The sequence below is a fragment of the Camarhynchus parvulus genome, chromosome 6 (genome assembly GCF_901933205.1).
Source record: "Camarhynchus parvulus chromosome 6, STF_HiC, whole genome shotgun sequence".
Classification (NCBI taxonomy): domain Eukaryota; kingdom Metazoa; phylum Chordata; class Aves; order Passeriformes; family Thraupidae; genus Camarhynchus; species Camarhynchus parvulus.
In genome coordinates this window covers 906,171-924,183 of record NC_044576.1, presented here as the reverse complement: position 1 = coordinate 924,183, position 18,013 = coordinate 906,171, and the positions used below count along the sequence as shown (strand labels likewise).

At 47.7% G+C, this 18,013-nt stretch overlaps 2 protein-coding genes across 2 annotated transcripts in view; one reads left to right on the top strand and one right to left on the bottom strand.

Moving 5' to 3' along the window:
* HK1 (hexokinase 1) overlaps positions 1 to 4,578 on the top strand; it is a 37,428-nt gene extending 32,850 nt beyond the window's left edge. Inside the window, exons 17-18 of the mRNA XM_030950858.1 lie at positions 555 to 788; positions 1,474 to 4,578. Coding sequence (XP_030806718.1) covers positions 555 to 788; positions 1,474 to 1,618 — 379 coding nt within the window. The 3' untranslated portion in view covers positions 1,619 to 4,578. The remainder of the gene's footprint in view (positions 1 to 554; positions 789 to 1,473) is intronic.
* Positions 4,579 to 6,837: 2,259 nt separating this feature from the next.
* TACR2 (tachykinin receptor 2) lies at positions 6,838 to 16,489 on the bottom strand. The gene is made up of 5 exons (XM_030950859.1): positions 16,071 to 16,489; positions 12,514 to 12,708; positions 9,306 to 9,462; positions 8,434 to 8,630; positions 6,838 to 7,051 (listed from the first exon to the last, which is right to left on the bottom strand). Exons 1-5 carry the CDS (start codon positions 16,472 to 16,474, stop codon positions 6,856 to 6,858), a joined length of 1,149 nt encoding a protein of 382 aa, XP_030806719.1. The 5' UTR covers positions 16,475 to 16,489; the 3' UTR covers positions 6,838 to 6,855.
* Between the last annotated feature and the right edge of the window lie 1,524 nt (positions 16,490 to 18,013).

The following is an 18,013-nucleotide window of genomic DNA, read 5'->3' as shown; positions in this document are numbered from 1 at the left end:
GAATTTGGGTTTCAGTCTGTGTGTGTGCAGGAGGATTCTTTACAATATCAACTGAATTTCTAGCAATGCTCACCTCTAAACCCTGGGAAGGGCTGTCAAGGATTCCCTCACGCTATCATTTTATTTCCTTGTTTGGAAATCAAGCCATTTTCCTGGGCCCCTTGTGTGTGTTTAGCTGCAGTTGTGGAATTGAATGAGCAGTAGCTGAGTGAGCACTGCTTACTGGGTGTTTTTGTGCTTTTATTGCTTGGACTCTGTATTTTAAAGCAATCTCTGAGGCTTCACGGGGGGAAAAAACCCCAAGGCCGTGGTTAAAATTATTTTCCTGGAATGCCCCATGGTAAGAAAAGAGAAGGGGAGGCAGTGCAGAGCTGGACTTGGAGCCTGTGTTGCCGCTTGCAGTGCAGCACAGTGCAGGGGTGACTGAATTTGCCTTCCCTGGGGTCACTTGTGCTGTCAGGAGAGGCTGCTGCCTGAGGTGGGTGCACCATCAGTGCTGTGGGGTTTATGGCTTGGCTGAGGGAAAGCTGTAACGTGGTGTTCTCCTCCCACAGTGACAGGTTAGCCCTGCTGCAGGTGAGAACCATCCTCCAGCAGCTGGGGCTCAACAGCACCTGCGACGACAGCATCATCGTCAAGACAGTCTGCGGGGCGGTGTCGAGGCGAGCAGCCCAGCTCTGTGGTGCTGGAATGGCTGCCATTGTAGATAAAATTAGGGAGAACAGAGGGTTGGAGCGCCTGGAGATAACGGTTGGTGTGGATGGAACTCTCTACAAACTCCACCCACAGTGAGTGTTTGCCTTCTCAGCTTTTGTTTGTGCCTTGCGTGTGCGTCCTTCCTCCTCATGCTCCCAACTGGACTCTCTCACTCGCTGGGATAAGAGCCAGGGGGAAAAATGTCTTAATCAGGGGGCTCAGGGCTTTCTGAAGGGCAATGAGAGGATCAAGAATGGCTTGTGAAAGATTCTTGGGGCGGTGACAAACTGAAGGGGACACAGCTTGCCGAGTTGGAAGCTGTGTAGCAAGGGAAGGATCTCTTGGCTCTGGACAGGCAATGACAGAGCAGTGCTGAAATGCCTGCTGCCTCTTTGGAGGATGTCTCTGTTCAGTGTCCAGCAGAGAAGAACTGCTGCAGAGCAATGCAGGTGAGGGCAGGAGTCTAAAAGAGCTGGGGGCAGAAGGAGAAGAGAACTAGTGTGCATGGAGGGAGATGGGTGGGAAAGAGAGGACTTATGTGATCTGTTCTTTTCCCTTTGCTGTGGATTAGTCATCACAGTTAACCTCACACAGACAGGCAGGGCTGGGATGGAAGTGCTTTTTCCCTTTAACTCCTACTGCTCCCAGGCTTCAAATCCACCCTGGTTTCCAACATTTTACTTCTTAGCCTGATGAAAGGGGATGCAAGTGCCCGTGGCAGTGCTCTGCACTTGCTGCAGGACCTTCCTCACGCACTGCCCTTGTTTGCTTTCACAGCTTCTCGAGGATCATGCACCAAACAGTCAAAGAGCTGGCACCCAACTGCGACGTGACCTTCCTGCTGTCGGAGGACGGCAGCGGGAAAGGGGCAGCGCTCATCACAGCCGTGGGATGCAGGCTTCGTGAGGCTGAGCAGAACTGAACTCCACAACCCTGGCCTCAATTCTGTCTTGTGTTTCTCATAAAGCAGCGACTGCATAGGCAGAACTGGTAAAAAACTCAGAACTCACTGCTTTATCGGGGGAAAAAAATTACAACTAATGACATAAAAAAAAAATAGGATACAAGATAGAATGTGTGCTCTTAATAATATCTCCTGTTTCTGGACCCCAATCTGCATGTTTCTTACTCACCTTGTTGGTACCTTCCCCATCTGTAGGTCATGGAAAAAAAAAACCAGTCTATAATTTCTGCAGTTGTCAAAAATCACTTGTTGTCTGAGACGAAATTGCCCCCAAGTGATGTGCGTTGAAAGCTCCCGTTGCATCGTACCAAACGTGTTCTTTGCAGCATCCCTGTTAAGCACACTGCCAGCACGCTGACCACCAGACCTGGGTGTTGATGCTTTTAAGTGAAGGGGAAGCAACAGTTCCCTCCTGCATTATCTACCTGCTGTTGTTTCGTCTCAAGCGGTTGTGAAAACATTTTGGTGTGTCAGCACCGTGCACGCACGTAACTCTGTAGTGGGACTTGACACCGCGACTTACTCGCTTCCTTGATGCCTCCTGTCATGGTGAAAGTAAACACCCTTGTCCCACAGAACTGGTTCCACTGGTATTCCCCATTGCTTCTGTGAGTAGTGTTGTGTTCCTGGGCGAAATCCGTCAGGTTTCGGCGAGAAATCCCTGAAGAGAGGTTGGTGACTGGGGTAATCCAAATCTCCAGACCTGCCAATTCGATAGATCTGTGCTCCCTACACGGCTGTGCTGTGTTCTTCTGTCAAAGGGTTCTTACAGAAAATAGTTCTGTCTCTTCTTGTTAGTCTAGGTCGGGGCACTGCAGCTGCCCTTCCACCAAACCTGCAGCTCAGCCACGTCCCCTGGATGCGCCTGCTTCCGTCTCTCGCCTTAAATGGGTATTTGCTTCCACACAGAGCTTTAATCTGTAATGCTGTCCAGCAGTCACTCAGAACACAGACACCCAGCCAGAGTTAGTGTGCAGAAAGGAAGAGGAAGGTTGTGTTTTGATCTTGCCTTTGAGGGCCCGGGTGCGTAAACAACCCAAAAAGCCAAAATTGGGTGCAGCTTATTCCAAGGACGAAGGCAACAGCAGATCATTTACACGTGGTGTACTGTGTCCTCTGTCCAGTCAATGCCATTATTATATTTGCATTATTATATTTCCATCACTTAAACTGAGAAGCAGTTAGGAAGGTACATGTCGAGTAACATTTGTAAGTCACGCCACTTTCTGCAAAGAGGGAGACCGCACAGTTAGTCCTTAATTCCCACTCTTCTACCAAAAATGAGTTTGAGATGTCCGCATGGTTTTCCCTGCTGCCTTTTCCTGCAGAAAGTAGATGGAAATTTGCAGGCTGCTCTTCTCTGCTCTCGTTCCACTCCCTAAGATTTGGATTGCCCTACCTATCGATAACATTTCAATATGCATTATGGTGCACTGTGAGTGAATGTTGTAAAGTAACCTGTAAGTCACAAACAGTCATTGCAGCTTTAAGTGTGTGTCTACCTGAAAAATTGCATGCCTAACTGGTTTTGCAAAGGTAGAGGGTCTTTTTACTTTGCACACTAGTAGCTCTGGTACTAGTGTTACGTGATACTTGTGAAAATATTAAACTTTTTTGATGTGCGTTAACTGGTGTTTAGTGGTTCTTTCTGGAAGAGGTGCTGTTGGCTGGTGGCTTAGTGCTTTGGGAAGAGCTATTGTGTAGGGAGAGCTGCAACCTAATCCCAGTGGTGCCTGTGTTTTGTGTGTGTGTTTTTATTCCCGGGCATTCGGGGTCAGATTCACACAGGTCCCCGTGCCTCGTGTTTCCTAACGTAGTTCAGCAGAGGCACAGCGCTGACAGCGCCCAAATCTTAGGGGCCCTGTGGCTTGTCTGGGTGCCCCTGTCTTGTGCAGGGGGATCTGTGCTGCAGGAAAGCCTTGGGGTGCTGCACTGAGGGCGGTGTGGTTTCACTAGGCTCTGATGGACGTGTGTGTGTAGGGTTAACGCTGGCTCAGTGTCAGGGGCGCTGCAGCCCTGGCTGGCACAGCCTGTGATGGAGCTGTGCTAGATGAAAGCCCCTTTTGCGTACACTAAAGCTGTGCTCCTCCAATAACACGTTTTATGTTACAGCTTGAATAGTCTCTGACAGCCTTGATGTGCAGCTATGACCCCAAACAGGAGACAGAAGAAGGTGAGAAACTTTTTTGGGCGCAGGGGATACGTTGCATTTGAATTGCTTGGAGGTTTGCAGATCTTGTGCCTGCCGTCGGCAGTGCTGTAGGGGTGGTGTGAGCCGTGCCTGGGGACCTGGCTCTGGAGCTCTTCGGCACCTGAGGGCCAGGCTCAGTTCAGGATACAGGGTGAAGGAGAAGTGGAACTTAAACTTGGTCTCAGGGTGACTGTGGATTTTGGAGATGCTGGCATAGGTCGTTTTGTTTATTGGATCCAGCTCATAACAAATAGGGAGTGAGTTTGTGTTTCTAACTTTTCCTACTGTGGACCATAGTTGATGTGCTTGGTAAGACACGGCAGTTCTTTTCCAAAGGGAGACATGGTGGGATTTCCATTTCCAGACTACTTCTTACCCCTAGGAAACTGTTCCAAGTGAATCACAAGCTATAACTGTCTGAAGAAATGTCTCCAATGTTACCCAATCAATGACTGAGATGTCTTTCTTAAAGCTTTTAGGCTTGGTGAATAAAATCACAGTCCTCTTAACTGTTAAGCTGTAATTACTGCAATATGAACACAAAAATCTTATATTTCCTGGGGAAAAGACCATTTGCATACCACTGTTGTAATGTCATCTGCTCCTTACTCCTCTGGGGTTCTCTCAGAAGCCTTTTGAATGGGTTTTAAAACAAGCAGACCTTGTTTTGTTTTGTTTTCTTAAGAAAATAGCAGAAGGCAAAATAAAGTGTTTCTGAACTTCTGAACCCCGTTCTGTGCTTTTTGTTCATTCCTTTGCCATAAAAATTAGATTCTTCAAGTGTTTTTCTTTACTGGCTGCTTTGCTACTTAGAGCACAAGTGAACATGCAGGGGAGGGATTTATTGCTGACCTGGATGTCTTTACTGCTGTGTGGTATTTAACCCTGTCTATATTTATTAATGGAGAATTGCTTGTACTTACCATTGGGCATGCTTCATGTATCACAGGAATAACATGGCCTGCTGTGTAGCAAGGGCTTGGAGCACCTCTGCTTCCTGTTTCTATGGGATAAAACCTCAGGATCTGCACTGTGAGTCCACCAGGGCACAGAGAATTCCTTTTGCAAGGTGAAGAAATCATCCTCTGCTTTCTGCTCCCAACAAGAGAAAGAGGCGCCTTGAGCTGTCAGAAACCATCAGTGCCAGCCAGGGACTGCACAGGGCAGCACGTGTGTGACTCTGGGGCACCTGGGATGGGCTCTGGCTGGATGTTCAGGTGTGATGGAAGAGGGAGGGGGAAGCTGGGATGTTCAAGATAGGCCTGGTTAATCTAAAAAGCTGCAGAGTTTAACAGCCTTAGACTCAGCAGCTGGGCAGGGGGAGTACAGCTCACATAGACCAAATCCTGAGCTCTGTGAGTAGCTGTCCTCCAGTTCCCCAGAGCAGGAGTCTCTGCCTGGTCCCTGCAGTGTGTGCCTGGCAGGGCGTCCCTCCCAAAGGCTTTTCAGTCCCTCTGGCAGAGTCACTTGGTGGTGGCTGGCCTAAATGCCACCAAAAATTGGTAAATGCCTCTTGCTGCCCTCCCTCTGCCCAGCACACACCCCAGCAGGGCAGCTGTGGGAAGAGCAGGCTGGCCTGGGGAGAGGGCTGGCCAGGTCACATCTGGACTGGAATGATTTAAAATTGTGAACCTTTTCAGAGGGACCTGGGCTCTCTTGTCCCAATAGTGGGACAAGTTTGTTGAAATAATTGTTCTCCACAGAGCCAGGGAGGTGGAGAAGGGAAGAACATAGATCTCATACCTGTATTGGAACAGGCTTGGCAAAATCTTATCCCTGAGTACTCTTTCAGTTCAAGCCATGAACGCTTTCTCTGGATTTACTGCAGAATTTAAGCCTGGCAGCACTTTGTGGTTTGGCTTTCACAGAGCAAAGGAGAATATTTCAAATAACTGGATCTTGTCAACATCACAGGAGCTTTTTAGTTGATAAGGTATGGATCTGTGATATTATTTACAAACCTGTCATGAGAGGTGAAGGTGCTAACTTATCACACCATTATTAAATGCTCTTTTACTTTTACATAATGTTTATATTTCAGCTTCTCCTGGTTTGTGTGCCTGCACATAATGCCTCAGGCTGGGAAGATGACATATTTCAGCTTTTATTTTCATACCTGGGAAGAGCAGTGAGGATAAGTATGGGGTAAGTCTGGAAAGGGAAGGTGAAGGGACTGTCTGGGAAAAGACAGTGATGCACCACTGCTGTTGGGACTAAAAGGATGTAAAGAAGATGGATTCTGAGTGGATCCATGAGCCCTGACCAAGCCAGTGGCCATCCCTGGCTACTGACTCTTCTGGGAGCCTCACTCTCCAAATTAGGCACCACAATTAATGTGAAGGAGAAATCACTTGAGCATGGTTTAATAGGAAACCAACGTCATATTTTGGGACAAGGTTATAGAAATCCAATGACAACATCTTAAGGAACTCTTTCTGCTGGTGAAATTGCAGGCATGAAAATCCCAGAATGCAGAAAATTTTGAGGCCAGGCTGGATTTTTCAGTCTGGGTGTGTTGGTGTTTGCCTTTGTTGTAAACAGGCTTTGGTCCACAGCGCCTTGGGGCTGCTGAGCCCTGGGACTGGGCTGCCTACAGAGCCCTGGGGTCCATCCCAGCTGGGCCACAGGAGCCCCAGCCTTTCTGCTCCATCACCTCTTTCCTGACTTCAAGTGTCCTGGTGGGGCAGAAATCAGGAGATCACAAGGTAGAAGAGAAGAACTTATATTCTCCTGATTGATTGGCACTGCCTCGGATCTGCTTTGCTGGTTTTTCGGCCTCCTGGGCCTGATGTCTGTTCTGTATTGCAGTTGTTGAGGTAAGGGAGGGCTAAACTCGTATCTGCAGCTTGGACCTACATGGATATGTGTTATCAACACACTGCTTCCAATGCTGGTGGCATCTAAAGAAGTCCTGTAGGAAAAGTTACTCCAGAGAAAAAGAATTTCTTCAGATCTGCTGCCTTGGCTTGGTGTACGGGATGGAGCCAGAACCAGGAGTAGAAAATCAGAGTGTTAACTGGGTGAGAGTAAAGGATGTCTTCTCTTTCTCATTCAGCTGAGTTTCTGTGTTGAAACTTGTTGTCCTTGACTTCCTGTGGGTTGTCTGATAGAGAGATGGGGACATAAGTTTAAGTTTGTCTTTTTCAGTTGCTTTTATGCAGGGACACCACCGGAAGGCCAGCTTGAATCCAGAGCGAAACCTGGCAAAGGGAGAAAAGCAATTAATTAAATGGTGAAATGATCTTTCTAATTGTGCAGAGAATTAACAAACTCATGGTTTGGTTCTACCTGTGAATGATTATGGAAAGAAATATTTCTACTGAAATCAAAGGAATGAGATGCAAAGCTAAATGCATGGAGGGAGGTGCACTAGGAGGTTCTGATCAGATTTCCCTGTATTTTAAGGAAATCTATAAGATCAGTGAAATGGCAGGGAGTTTGATGTGCTGAGTAGATGGTGCTGACTGTGCTGGTAGCTGCATTTGTGAGACACAGATTTCCCTGTATTTTAAGTTAACATACATTATCAGTGAAATGGCAGGGAGTTTGATGTGCTCAGTAGATGGTGCTGACTGTGCTGGTAGCTGCATTTGTGAGACACAGATTTCCCTGTATTTTAAGGAAATCTATAAGATCAGTGAAATGGCAGGGAGTTTGATGTGCTCAGTAGATGGTGCTGGCCGTGCTGGTAGCTGCATTTGTGAGACACAGAACAGCTGAGGAAAATACTTGTGTTTACCCACTGGGAGCTTTAAAAAAACCTATTAATAATTAAATGAGGAAGCTGTCTGCTTTCTGAGAGAGGAGGGGAGGACATATTTTTGTGCTTAATGTTAAATGCAGTTTGGGTAAATGGGCTGCAAAACTCTTCTTATGCCAGCTCACAGGGGCAAGCCTCGCAGTGTTGCTCTGGAGTTAAACACTGCCTGCTGCAGCCCCAGTGGCACTGCACAGGACCTGTGCTGATAACCATTTATCACCTTCGAAGCTCACAGCGAGCCTGGAGAGGGCTGGGGGGGTTATGGATGTGGGATTTAGCATGGAGATCCCCCGGGCAGCCGGAGCAGCGCTCTGCAGCGCAGAGCAAGAGGGACATCTCATGGCACGCTGGGGATGTGCTCCCCCAGCTGCTCCCTCGTGTGACACCTCCCCATGGCACCTCCACAGCCACCGCGGGCTGCTCCTGCTTCCCACCCGTGGGGTGAGCCCAGGGCTGTGCTGGGGTGGCCTGGGAAGGGCAGGAGGCTGAGCCAGCCCAGCATTTGCTCAGCAGATGCAGTGCAGGGATTGCAGATCCCTCCCTCGGGAGCAGGATGGTCTGCATGTGGAAATGGGTGCAGCTGTGGCTGTGCTGATCCTGTGCCTGCTGCCTGTGCTTTGTTCAGAGACAGAAAATGCTACAGGCTGAGTTAGGAGCTCAGAGTTTATCCCATCTCACATTACCAGCACAGGGTGAATTAAGTGGTCACATTGGCCTAGGGACTGCAGTTGAAAATCACAGCTGTTCTCACTCCAGAGATTTATGCTTGTTTCAGGCTGAGATTTTCGTTTTCTCTGTGCACACATGCTCACAGTGGCTCACCTCTGGTTCAGGCAGCAGTAGATGATGGGGTTGTACATTGTCGAGCTCATGGCGAGGAGGAAGACTGCCAGATACACCTGCTGAATGTACTTCTGCTGGTAGATGTCTTCCTTGAAGCTCCCCAGGATGAAGTAGATGTGATAGGGCAGCCAGCAGACAGCAAAAATGATCACCACTACCACCATGGTCTTCACAAACTAGGAAAACAGAGCCAGGGGGTTATTCCTGGGCTCTGGGTGATGGGGCTTGCTCGGGCAATGGGAGGTGCTGGTGTCACTTTGAGCCTGGTTTTCCCTCCCAAAGTGCAGAGCATGGAATGTAGGCCTGGACTGCTGTGGCAAAGAAACCTGGACTGCTGTGGCAGAGAAAGCAGCCCTGGTGATGCAAACTGGGAGCAGGGAATGAGGGAGGGAGCGCCCTGGCCATGGAAACTGGAGCAGGGAGGGAGTGCCCTGGTGATAGGAACAGGGCGGGGGATAAAGCAAACCTTTCCCAGGGCACAGGAGCTGCTTGGAGCTGCACCAGGGAGGTGTGCAGGGAAAGGAGATCTCTGCTCTTACACTGGGACTGCTCCATCCTGCCCAGAGTTTCACCCTGGTTTATCCTGTGTGCACCCTCTCCACTCTAAGGGCTGCTGGCAGCCAGCCTGCTGCTGTGAGCCTTTCTTCCTTGAAGGCTGCCTGGTGCATGCAATCACCCTTTTTTTCAAACTTGCAGGCGTTTTGGGTCCCTTTACCCTGGACCCAAAATATTGTATTAACCTTTCAAGCCCAATCCCACAAGATTTTGTTTGGAACACCAGCTCCATTTTGGACCTGGAGCCAGCAGGGCTGTTGTGCTGGGGGTAATGATACTTAAGTTTCACTTCTGACCTTTTTTTTGGCATTAACTTGGTGCTCGTAGTGGACTCTGTTCAGGTGGCTGCCTGGAGCTGTGCTGCTCCACAGAGTGACTCCTATAATGCTGTATGCAACAAACATCACCATCAAAGGCAGCAAATAAATCAGCACAATCACGGCGATGTGGTACCTGAAAGAGAAGAACAAGCAGTTTTTCACAGTCAGTGTGGCTCCTGGAGAGCTCTTTCAGAAATTGTCTTTTGGATATGTATGCTGGCTCCTGTTAGTGAAACCACAAAGAAGAAACTTTGCCTATAATTATTGTCACAGGGATTTCTGTAAGCAGCACAATCTCATCTCTCTGGGGCTGTGATGAGGGGTCCTTGGGCTGGAGTCCCTGCTCCTTCAAGGCAGAGTAACATCCTTGATCTTTTGGCAGAGGGTTGCACTCCAGAGCCACCTGCACTGAGCTCTGCTATCCCATTGCAGCCAGGAGAGAGAGAGAGATGGTGGTAAGAGTACAAACCCTTACATCACAGGTATGGGAAAGGAATAGTCCAGAAACCACAGAGTAACTCCATGAATGCAGCAGTGGAAAAAAGGCACATCAGGGACTGTGGAAGGCATCTGGCTGCTAGCAGGGTGCACAAAATGCAGATAGTGAGGAAGGGGTGTTGCCTGTATTTGTGTATCTGGCTGTTTTTACTTGTGGGAGCGCACAGTTGATGTACCACTGAGCAGGGCACTCAGTCTGCTCCAGCTGAAAGCTCTGGCACCCATCCCCTTAGCTGTATTTTAACCTCAGCCCTTTCTAGCTTTCTGTGCCACCCCACAAACTTCTGCAGCTCCCCTCCTGCTGGGGGCTGATCAGTTTGAGCAAGCACCATTTATGGGAAGGGAACAACCTGCTCAGTCCCTTCCTGCAGCTGCCAAGTTAACATAAACACAGTGAAAAGCAGGATTAGGCAGGAGGGCTCTGGCACACGCTGCTGGCAGTGACCCCAAAAGCCTGGGGGGGTGCAAGTGGTCTTTCTCAGCCTGACCAGGCTCTGGGGTTGCTGCTCACATGAGAGCTTTGCTGTTGGAATGGGATTTGGGGCCTGCAGTGGTGTTTGTTCCTTGGGGTGGCTGCAAACACCACACTGGTGGCTGCATAAAGAAAAATATTCTATTTGTGAGACGTGGCAGTTCATCCCTGCCTGTCTTCCACTTTTTCCTGCTGTGCTCAGAGCAGTTCCTCTTTTGAAGGTCTGATGCTGTGTGTGGAGTGCAGCAAAGCCCTTTTAGGGTTCCCATCAAGGGAGGATGGGAGCCTGAGTTTGAGTACACATAACAAGAAACTTTTAATCTCATGGCTTTACTACTTAGCTGCAAAGTTAACCTGTCACTAGGAAAAAACCTCTCTCTGGTTAAGGTTCTTTACTCTGGTTAAACTTCTATATCCTTTATAGCCAATATTTTTCAGGCACTGGCAGTCAGTAATGCATTGTTTGAGGTTTTAAAAATTATTATTATTATTATTATTATTATTATTATTATTATTATTATTATTATTATTATTTTACTTCTTTCTGCCATAATTATGCACATATTTCCTGCAGAAAAGGATTTGTCTATGTTCTGAAGTCTAGAAATCATGAAAGATGGGTTTATTCAACTGCAAAGGATTCAGAGGACACACAGTCCACACAGGAACCCGGCTCTCAATTTTTGTTTTGTTTTTCTTTGGGTTTCTTAATATTTCTTTTCCTTGTTATTTGGACTAGGATGAATGGCTGCACATGGCATTTTCTCCATGGTCTCTGTTGCAGGCATCTCTCCCAACAACCCCATCACTCAGCAGGATTTCTGGGGAGCAATGTTTTCCCACTTCCTTTGTAAGGGAGATACCAAAACCTGCAGATCTGAGGCTGTTCAGGGAGAGAGAGCTGCTGAGTGATGGATTGTGGTCAGGAGCTGCTGCTCTTCAGCTGGAGATGCCAGGAAGGACCTGCCCTGCTCTTTGCCACGCTCAGGACCAGCCTTTCCAGCCTTTCCAGCCCACAGGGTCTTTGCCAGCACGCTGGGGAACTCGTCTGAATCCTTTCCATGCCATGGATGTGGGAGAGATAAACCTCCTGCTTCTCTATCTGAATGGAGTAGTCACCAGTGACTCAGGGATTTGTGGTTATCTCTTCTCCCTCCTCCTCAATCCACAGCAGCCTGGCACACTGCTCCCCAAAAAGGGTACCAAAAAGGAGCCCCCAGGAGGAGAAACATCACCCAGCATTGAGAGGTTTGAACCTGATTTTACTCTTTGCTCAGCTGGGAACAACTGGCAGCCACTGCCTGAGCATGCTGCAGCTTGGCCAAAATGACACCAAGGTTGTGGAACTCTGCACACATTAGTGTGAAAATCAATTAGTTTGGTAAAAGCTAAATTGAGGAGGCACCCAGCTGCCTGCCAGAGAGGAAATGTGAGCAGGGAAAATGTCCCAGGTGCGTGGAGCCTTCACAGTGGGGTTTGGTTTGAAAAATTGTTTGCACTTTGCTAATGGATTTGTTCCTTCTCCTCAGTTCTTCCCCTGCCACTTTGTATGAATATGTTTTGTTTGATAAATTTCTCCAAGGTGCGTGGTGTGCTCTGACTGATGAGCAATCCCAGCAGATCCCTGAATGCAGGGCATGGCCTGTTTCATCTGTTTGAACAATCTTGCTGCAGGCAGGAGGAAATGGCTGTGAAGCTCAGGAACCTTTAGGAGTGCAGATGTGTGCCCAGATAAATATGTCTATGAAACCTTGGGATGTTTGAAACATGCTGCTCTCAGGTTTTATTTTCCTTTTACCCCACAAAGAGCAGCATAACTTTTAACTAATTACATGGCTTCTCAGCATTAAAGATGCCCAGTTTCCTCCTGCCTGACGGAGGAAGAAAATCCAGAACCTCTGAAACCAGGATTTACTGATTGTTTAGAGATTTTTGCACTGGATTCTCTTAAATTCTGCAAGCCCTGTATGTAGGTTTTCTGGACATTATAACCAGTTTTCAAAGCAGGGGAGGGTGGCAGGTTCAGGATTACCCTGAACCACCATCACCTGGCAGCTTTTGGCACATCTGGCTCAAACTGAGTTGGGATGGGCTGCCCCAGCCCCACATTCTGCTGCTCTCTCCCCCAGCACTCCCCACAGCCAGCAGTTTGGAGCTGAAACGATTTTCCTGCTCAACTTTAGGCCGGATTGGGAGTTTCATGGTGTCTCTTACGCCAGCTGGTGCTTGGATCCCACGTCATCAGGCCAGACCACGATGCATTTAATGGCGCCGTTGTCCATGGTGATCTCAGCGTAGAAGCACTGAGGGAAGGCCAGCCCGAATGCCACCAGCCAGATGACCCCAATGATGACTCTGGTGCTTCCAGCAGACAGCCTGGGCTTGAAGGGGTGAATGATGGCCACATACCTGCAACAAACAGGTGCAGTGCTTTTACAGTGAGGCTGGCAATCTGTACAACAAACCCAGCAAGTGTAAGAACTCCCCAGAACTGAGTGGGCTTTATTAATACAGACATTTTGACAGGTTCCAGGCTGTAAATAATAAGGAACTAAATCCTTTCTGGAGAGAATGATTGCAGATCTTAGGGCAGGGTTTATTAAACCCAGGTGGATGGATGCTGCTGTGTGAGGAGAGAGCAATCCTTTATGTCTCCTGCAGACAGGTTTTGCAAGAATTCCCCTTATGGAATTTTTCATAGAATCCCAGAATGGTTTGGGGTTGGAAGGCACCTTAAAGATTACCTAGTTCCAATCCCCAGCCATGGGCAGGACACCTTTCACTATCTCAGGTTGCTCCAAGCCCTGTCCAACCTGGCCTTGAATACTTCCAGGGATGGGGCAGCCACAGCTTCTCTGGGCACCCTGTGCCAGAGCTCACCTCCCTCACAGGGGAAGGATTTCTTCCCAATATCCCATCTAACCCTTCACTCCATCAGTATGAAGCCATTCCCCCCATCCTGTCACTCCAGGCCCTTGTAAAAAGCATTCTTGCTCTTCAAGTTATTTTTTCAAGTGCCTTACCAAAAAAAAAAGCCCAGCCAAAGATGCTTTTTCCTCCTCATTATGTCCATCTCTGATGCTTCATATTAGCACAAGAGCAGACTGGGCTCTTGAATATCCTTTACCCTGATTTTTTCCCCACTGATTTTGAGCTGTGGAAAACTCTCAGTGACTGCCTGAGCACTTGTGCTGGCAGAGGAGGGAAGGGCTGCCCCTTTCACCCACACCTGCTCAGAGCCCTCAGGCACATCTGATGATTGGATTACTCAGGAGCTCTCTGGTTTTGAGTTTCCTGTGTGGAAATGCATGGTGTTGTAACGAGTACACAATCAATTATGCATTTCTTGTCACGCTGTCCCCATTCTATTGTCATGGTTGCAACAAGGGCAAAGTAGAGTGGAAAATGCCCATTGCCTCCTGGTTTTCATAGGAAAAATCTGACAAATTGTGCTGTCTCTTGGCCAGGCTGTTGGTAGGGAACCCTGCCCAGCTGCTGCTGCAGGACAGGCAGCACAGTGAGCAGTCCAGGGCCTTATTTAGCTATAAAATTCTCATGTCACCTTGCTTTCCTTCAGCTTGCCATAGGCAGTGTTACACAGTGCTCCAGCCTGCTCAGGGAGGCATCCACTGGTGGATATTCTCCAGAGTGTTTGCCCTCAGAAGTGCCTGAGATGATGAGCTGTGGCCCCCAGTGAATGGCGAGTCCTGGGCAGAAATGATGCCACAGAGTGACTGTGCTGTCACTGCAGCCATCAGAGGGGTTACAGGGCTGGGTGCAGGCTTTCCCACACTGCCAGGGGTGCACCCTAAGGCAGGCTGTGATTTTAGGTGAGCTCCTGCAAGCTGGGAGATTTATCAAACCTGCTGAGATCCCCTGGCCCCTCTTGCTGTGGCAGCACATCCTCTGCCCCTCTGCTGTGGTGGTGGTCACAAGGGTGCTTGGGGGAAGGAAGAGATGAGATCTTTGACTCTATCACAGAAGGCTTGGTTTACTATGTTATGATATATCCATATACTATACTATACTAAAAAAGAAAAAGAAAGGAGAGTTTCCAGAAGCTGTTCAGCTAAGCTAAGAAAAGTAGAGAATGATAACAAACCAGCTCTCTCGGACAGTTCTGGATTGGTCATTAATTATAAACATCCAATCTGGGCCAATCCAGACAGACCTGTTGCATTCCACAGCAGCAGATAATCTATTGTTTGTGTCTTGTTGCTGAACTTCTCAGCTTCAGCAGGAAAAATCCTGAGAGGATTTTTCATGAAAGAAATGTGTGTGACACCTCTGCTGCTTGTGCTTGTTGTGCCCTCTCTCAATGCCCCTGTGACATCCCAGGATGCTGGGACCACAATCTTTCTCTGCTCCTCATGCATGCAGACAAAACAAGCTGAATTTTGGACCCTCCTGTGCACTTTCCAAGCAGGCCATAGGAGACTTTGCTAAGCAGAGTGTGAAGCTGGAGCTGATCAATAAATCTGCATTTCTGCCTCGAGCAGGGCAGTGGGAACAGCTGCTCTGGGAATGGGGAAACTGAGTGCTCCTAAACCCAACAGTGAGCAGTACCACCAGGGGCTTTTCCATGCCAAAGTGACTTAGAGCCATCACTTCTCAGCCTCCTTCCTTAAAATAAACCACTTCAGAAGATGTTGTTTTTATAGAAGTTAAACACTGGGGCTGGAGTGGACACAAGTTCTCTTAACAATAAATGGAAGCGTCGAGTTTCCAGGAGACAGTGTCAGGATCTATTTTAAGGCCAACCAAGGAATAGCTAAATATGGTTTGCAGAGAGGTGCCAAGTTCTCTTTCTGATCTGTGCCACGTGACTAGAGAGATTTTGGCTCTATAGGTGCTTTCACCAAAAATCCCTAAGGAACAAGAGTAGGAAGACATGACAACAGGCTGAAACAGCTTTTTAAAAATATTCTTTGTCAGACAACATGTATAAACATGTAAAAAATATATGTATACCATATTTGTATAACATTTTTTGTATAACAAATAGATGTATGACATATAAAACATATGTATAAAATATACATGTATATGTATAAAATAGCAGCTAACAACAACCCTTGATTTACAGCCAGGAGCAGCAAAAGAGTATTTGAGTTTAAAACTGAACTGCTGCTTGTTCTAAATAGGGATTTGCTTCCACCTGGACAACTGCAGCCTGACAAACACAGTCAGACTCCAGAAATTAAGGCTTAAGTAAAAGTGACTCGGCAGTTGGAAGTGAATTTTATGAAAATACCCAATTGCCCCAGAAGTCAAACAGAATCACTGTAATTGCTTCCCTCCCTCTCAGAATAAGTCATTCTAATGAATCAGGGGAGCAGACCCTGCCATTTCTAATCTAATTCCCATTATTTCTGGTGGTTTGCTGGACTCACAGCAGGATTAGGGCTGCTGATAGTTTCAGCAGCCTGCAGCATATTCTCCTGTTTCCGGATATATCCGTCTCATGGTTTAAAAAAACCCAACAAAGCCACAGGAGAGTTTTCAGGATGATTGGGAAACAATTTATGGTCAATAATGTGGGAACAACAAAAATACCAGCCACTTCCACTCGTTACAGATTTGGGTGTGATTCAGACCAGGGATAAAAACCAGAGGATCATGCCACAATTAGCACCAAACCCCACAGTCTGGCACTCCTTCCACTTTGCTGATAAGGCACCTGACAGAGTGGGGGCCAAACCATTGCAATGAATTTTTTCATGACTTACAGGGGATCTTTTGGGACCTCATCTTCTCCATTCGCCTCTTACCTCTCCGCAGCCACGGCTGTCATGGAGTAAATGCTCACAAACACTGCAGTGATGGGGAACCAGTTCTGAAACCTGCAGAATTCCTCACCAAAGTACCAGACGTTGTGGCTGGCATAGATAAAATTGAAGATGGTGTTGAAGGCGGACATCAGCAGGTCCGAGAGGGCCAAGTTAACGATGAAGTAATTGGTCGCCGTCCTCATCCTCCTGTGAGCCAGAATAATCCAGATGATGGTGGCATTGCCAAGGATGGATGTGACAACGATGAAGGAGTAGGTGATGGCCCACAGAGCAATCCTCCAGCCTGGCTGGCTGAACTGGGTCGCTGCTGTCCCGTTGCTGCCATCCTCCAGGGAGCCAGCCTGCGAAACGTTGCTGGCGTTCAAAACAGAAAACACGCCCATGGCTTTTCACTTCTTGTGAGTGTAAAAGAAAATCTTCTGGCACCTGCTCATTTCCTTGCAGTGGATGCTGCTGTATGAATTTCCATGCATTTAAGCAAGTGCTGTTAAAAGGACATGGGGATGAGCTGTCTCATGTCCTCTCCTCCTGTTTTCCGAGTGATGCAGTGCAGTTCCAGGAGGAGATGAGCGATGCCAAGGGCCTCCTCCTTCTTCCCTGGCATTTTAACCTATGCTTAAAGAGCAAAAAATTGAAGAACAACTCTCTTTTCAAGTTTCTTTTTCCTTTTTAGAGGAAGAAAAGGAACAAAAAAAAAAAAGGAATGAAGATGTTTTCCAGGCCAGCGACAAGTGATGTCCTCCTTTAGATTACTTTTAGGGACAAGAGAACATAAATGGAAGCCAAAACCCACTTCAATCCAAGTAGAAATTCTTTGCCAGAGCAGCAGTTTTCTAAAGCACCAGGTGTCTGAATCCCCTGCGGTGGGACTGAGGACCTTTGCTGTTCTTTCCCTGTGTAACTATTAAGCACGAGGCAGGAGTTGCACTGGGATAAAATCTCAACAGGTTTCAAGGGTACTTTGAAAGGAGGTGGAGTCTCTTGCAGGCAAAAACTAAACAACCAATTTGACATCAAATTAAATGTGGCAAAGTGGTATGTGGAGCTTCCCCCCTTGCTGCACTCAGTTTTGAATAACCTCTGCAATGGCCACACTGCTCTGGCAGGATTTTACAGGCTTACATGCAGGGGTGGTTTGTTCTCCAGTTTCACCAGTCCTGAAATCCTCAAGTTTCCAGGACCCTGCCTGACTTCCCGTGAGCTCTCACAGCACAAGAGAAACTATATTTGATGCAATTCAGCAAGATCCTTCCTTCCTGTTGGATGGCTGCATCCCCTTTCCCAGTGTGTGCTGTGGGAACCTGCTGACCCCATGCAGGCAGAAATTTCGGGTAGGAAAGAGGAACCCCTGGCTCTGCTGGGAGCGCAGCGCTCCTGCTCGCTGTCAGCCTAAAGCAAAACAGAAGTGACACTCGAGGCTGAGATTTCCAAGAGTACTTGGCACTGGCTCGTGCCTGGCAGCTGCAGGGGTTGCAGGTATGAAGAGCTGCCTCCAGGGCTCAGAGTGCCTGTAGTGCTGGGGTGGCTGTGCTTTTCCAGCCCCTGCAGCTTGTGCCAGGCTCTCCTGTAACACTGTTTATCGCTTCAGGATCCTTTGCACCAGCTCAGCCCGGAATCTTTCCTTGCTTCATTAATTTCTGGAGGCAGCCTTGAGTTAACCCAGCACCTAACCAACTCTTTCAAGCAGGTTTTCTCTGTTACAATATTGCTTTTTGTGAAAAATGTGTATTTTGTGATTGGCTTTTCACAAATATTCAAATGAATATTATATGTGTTGTGTTAGAAAGTTATGCTGTATTCATTTTCTTAAGTAGTGTGTTAAATATAGTTTTAGGTTATAACAAAATGTTAAAACAGAAACTATGCTATGTGAGATACTTTTTTTCAAGAGGGGACTCACACCAAGATAGCAGCCACAGGAC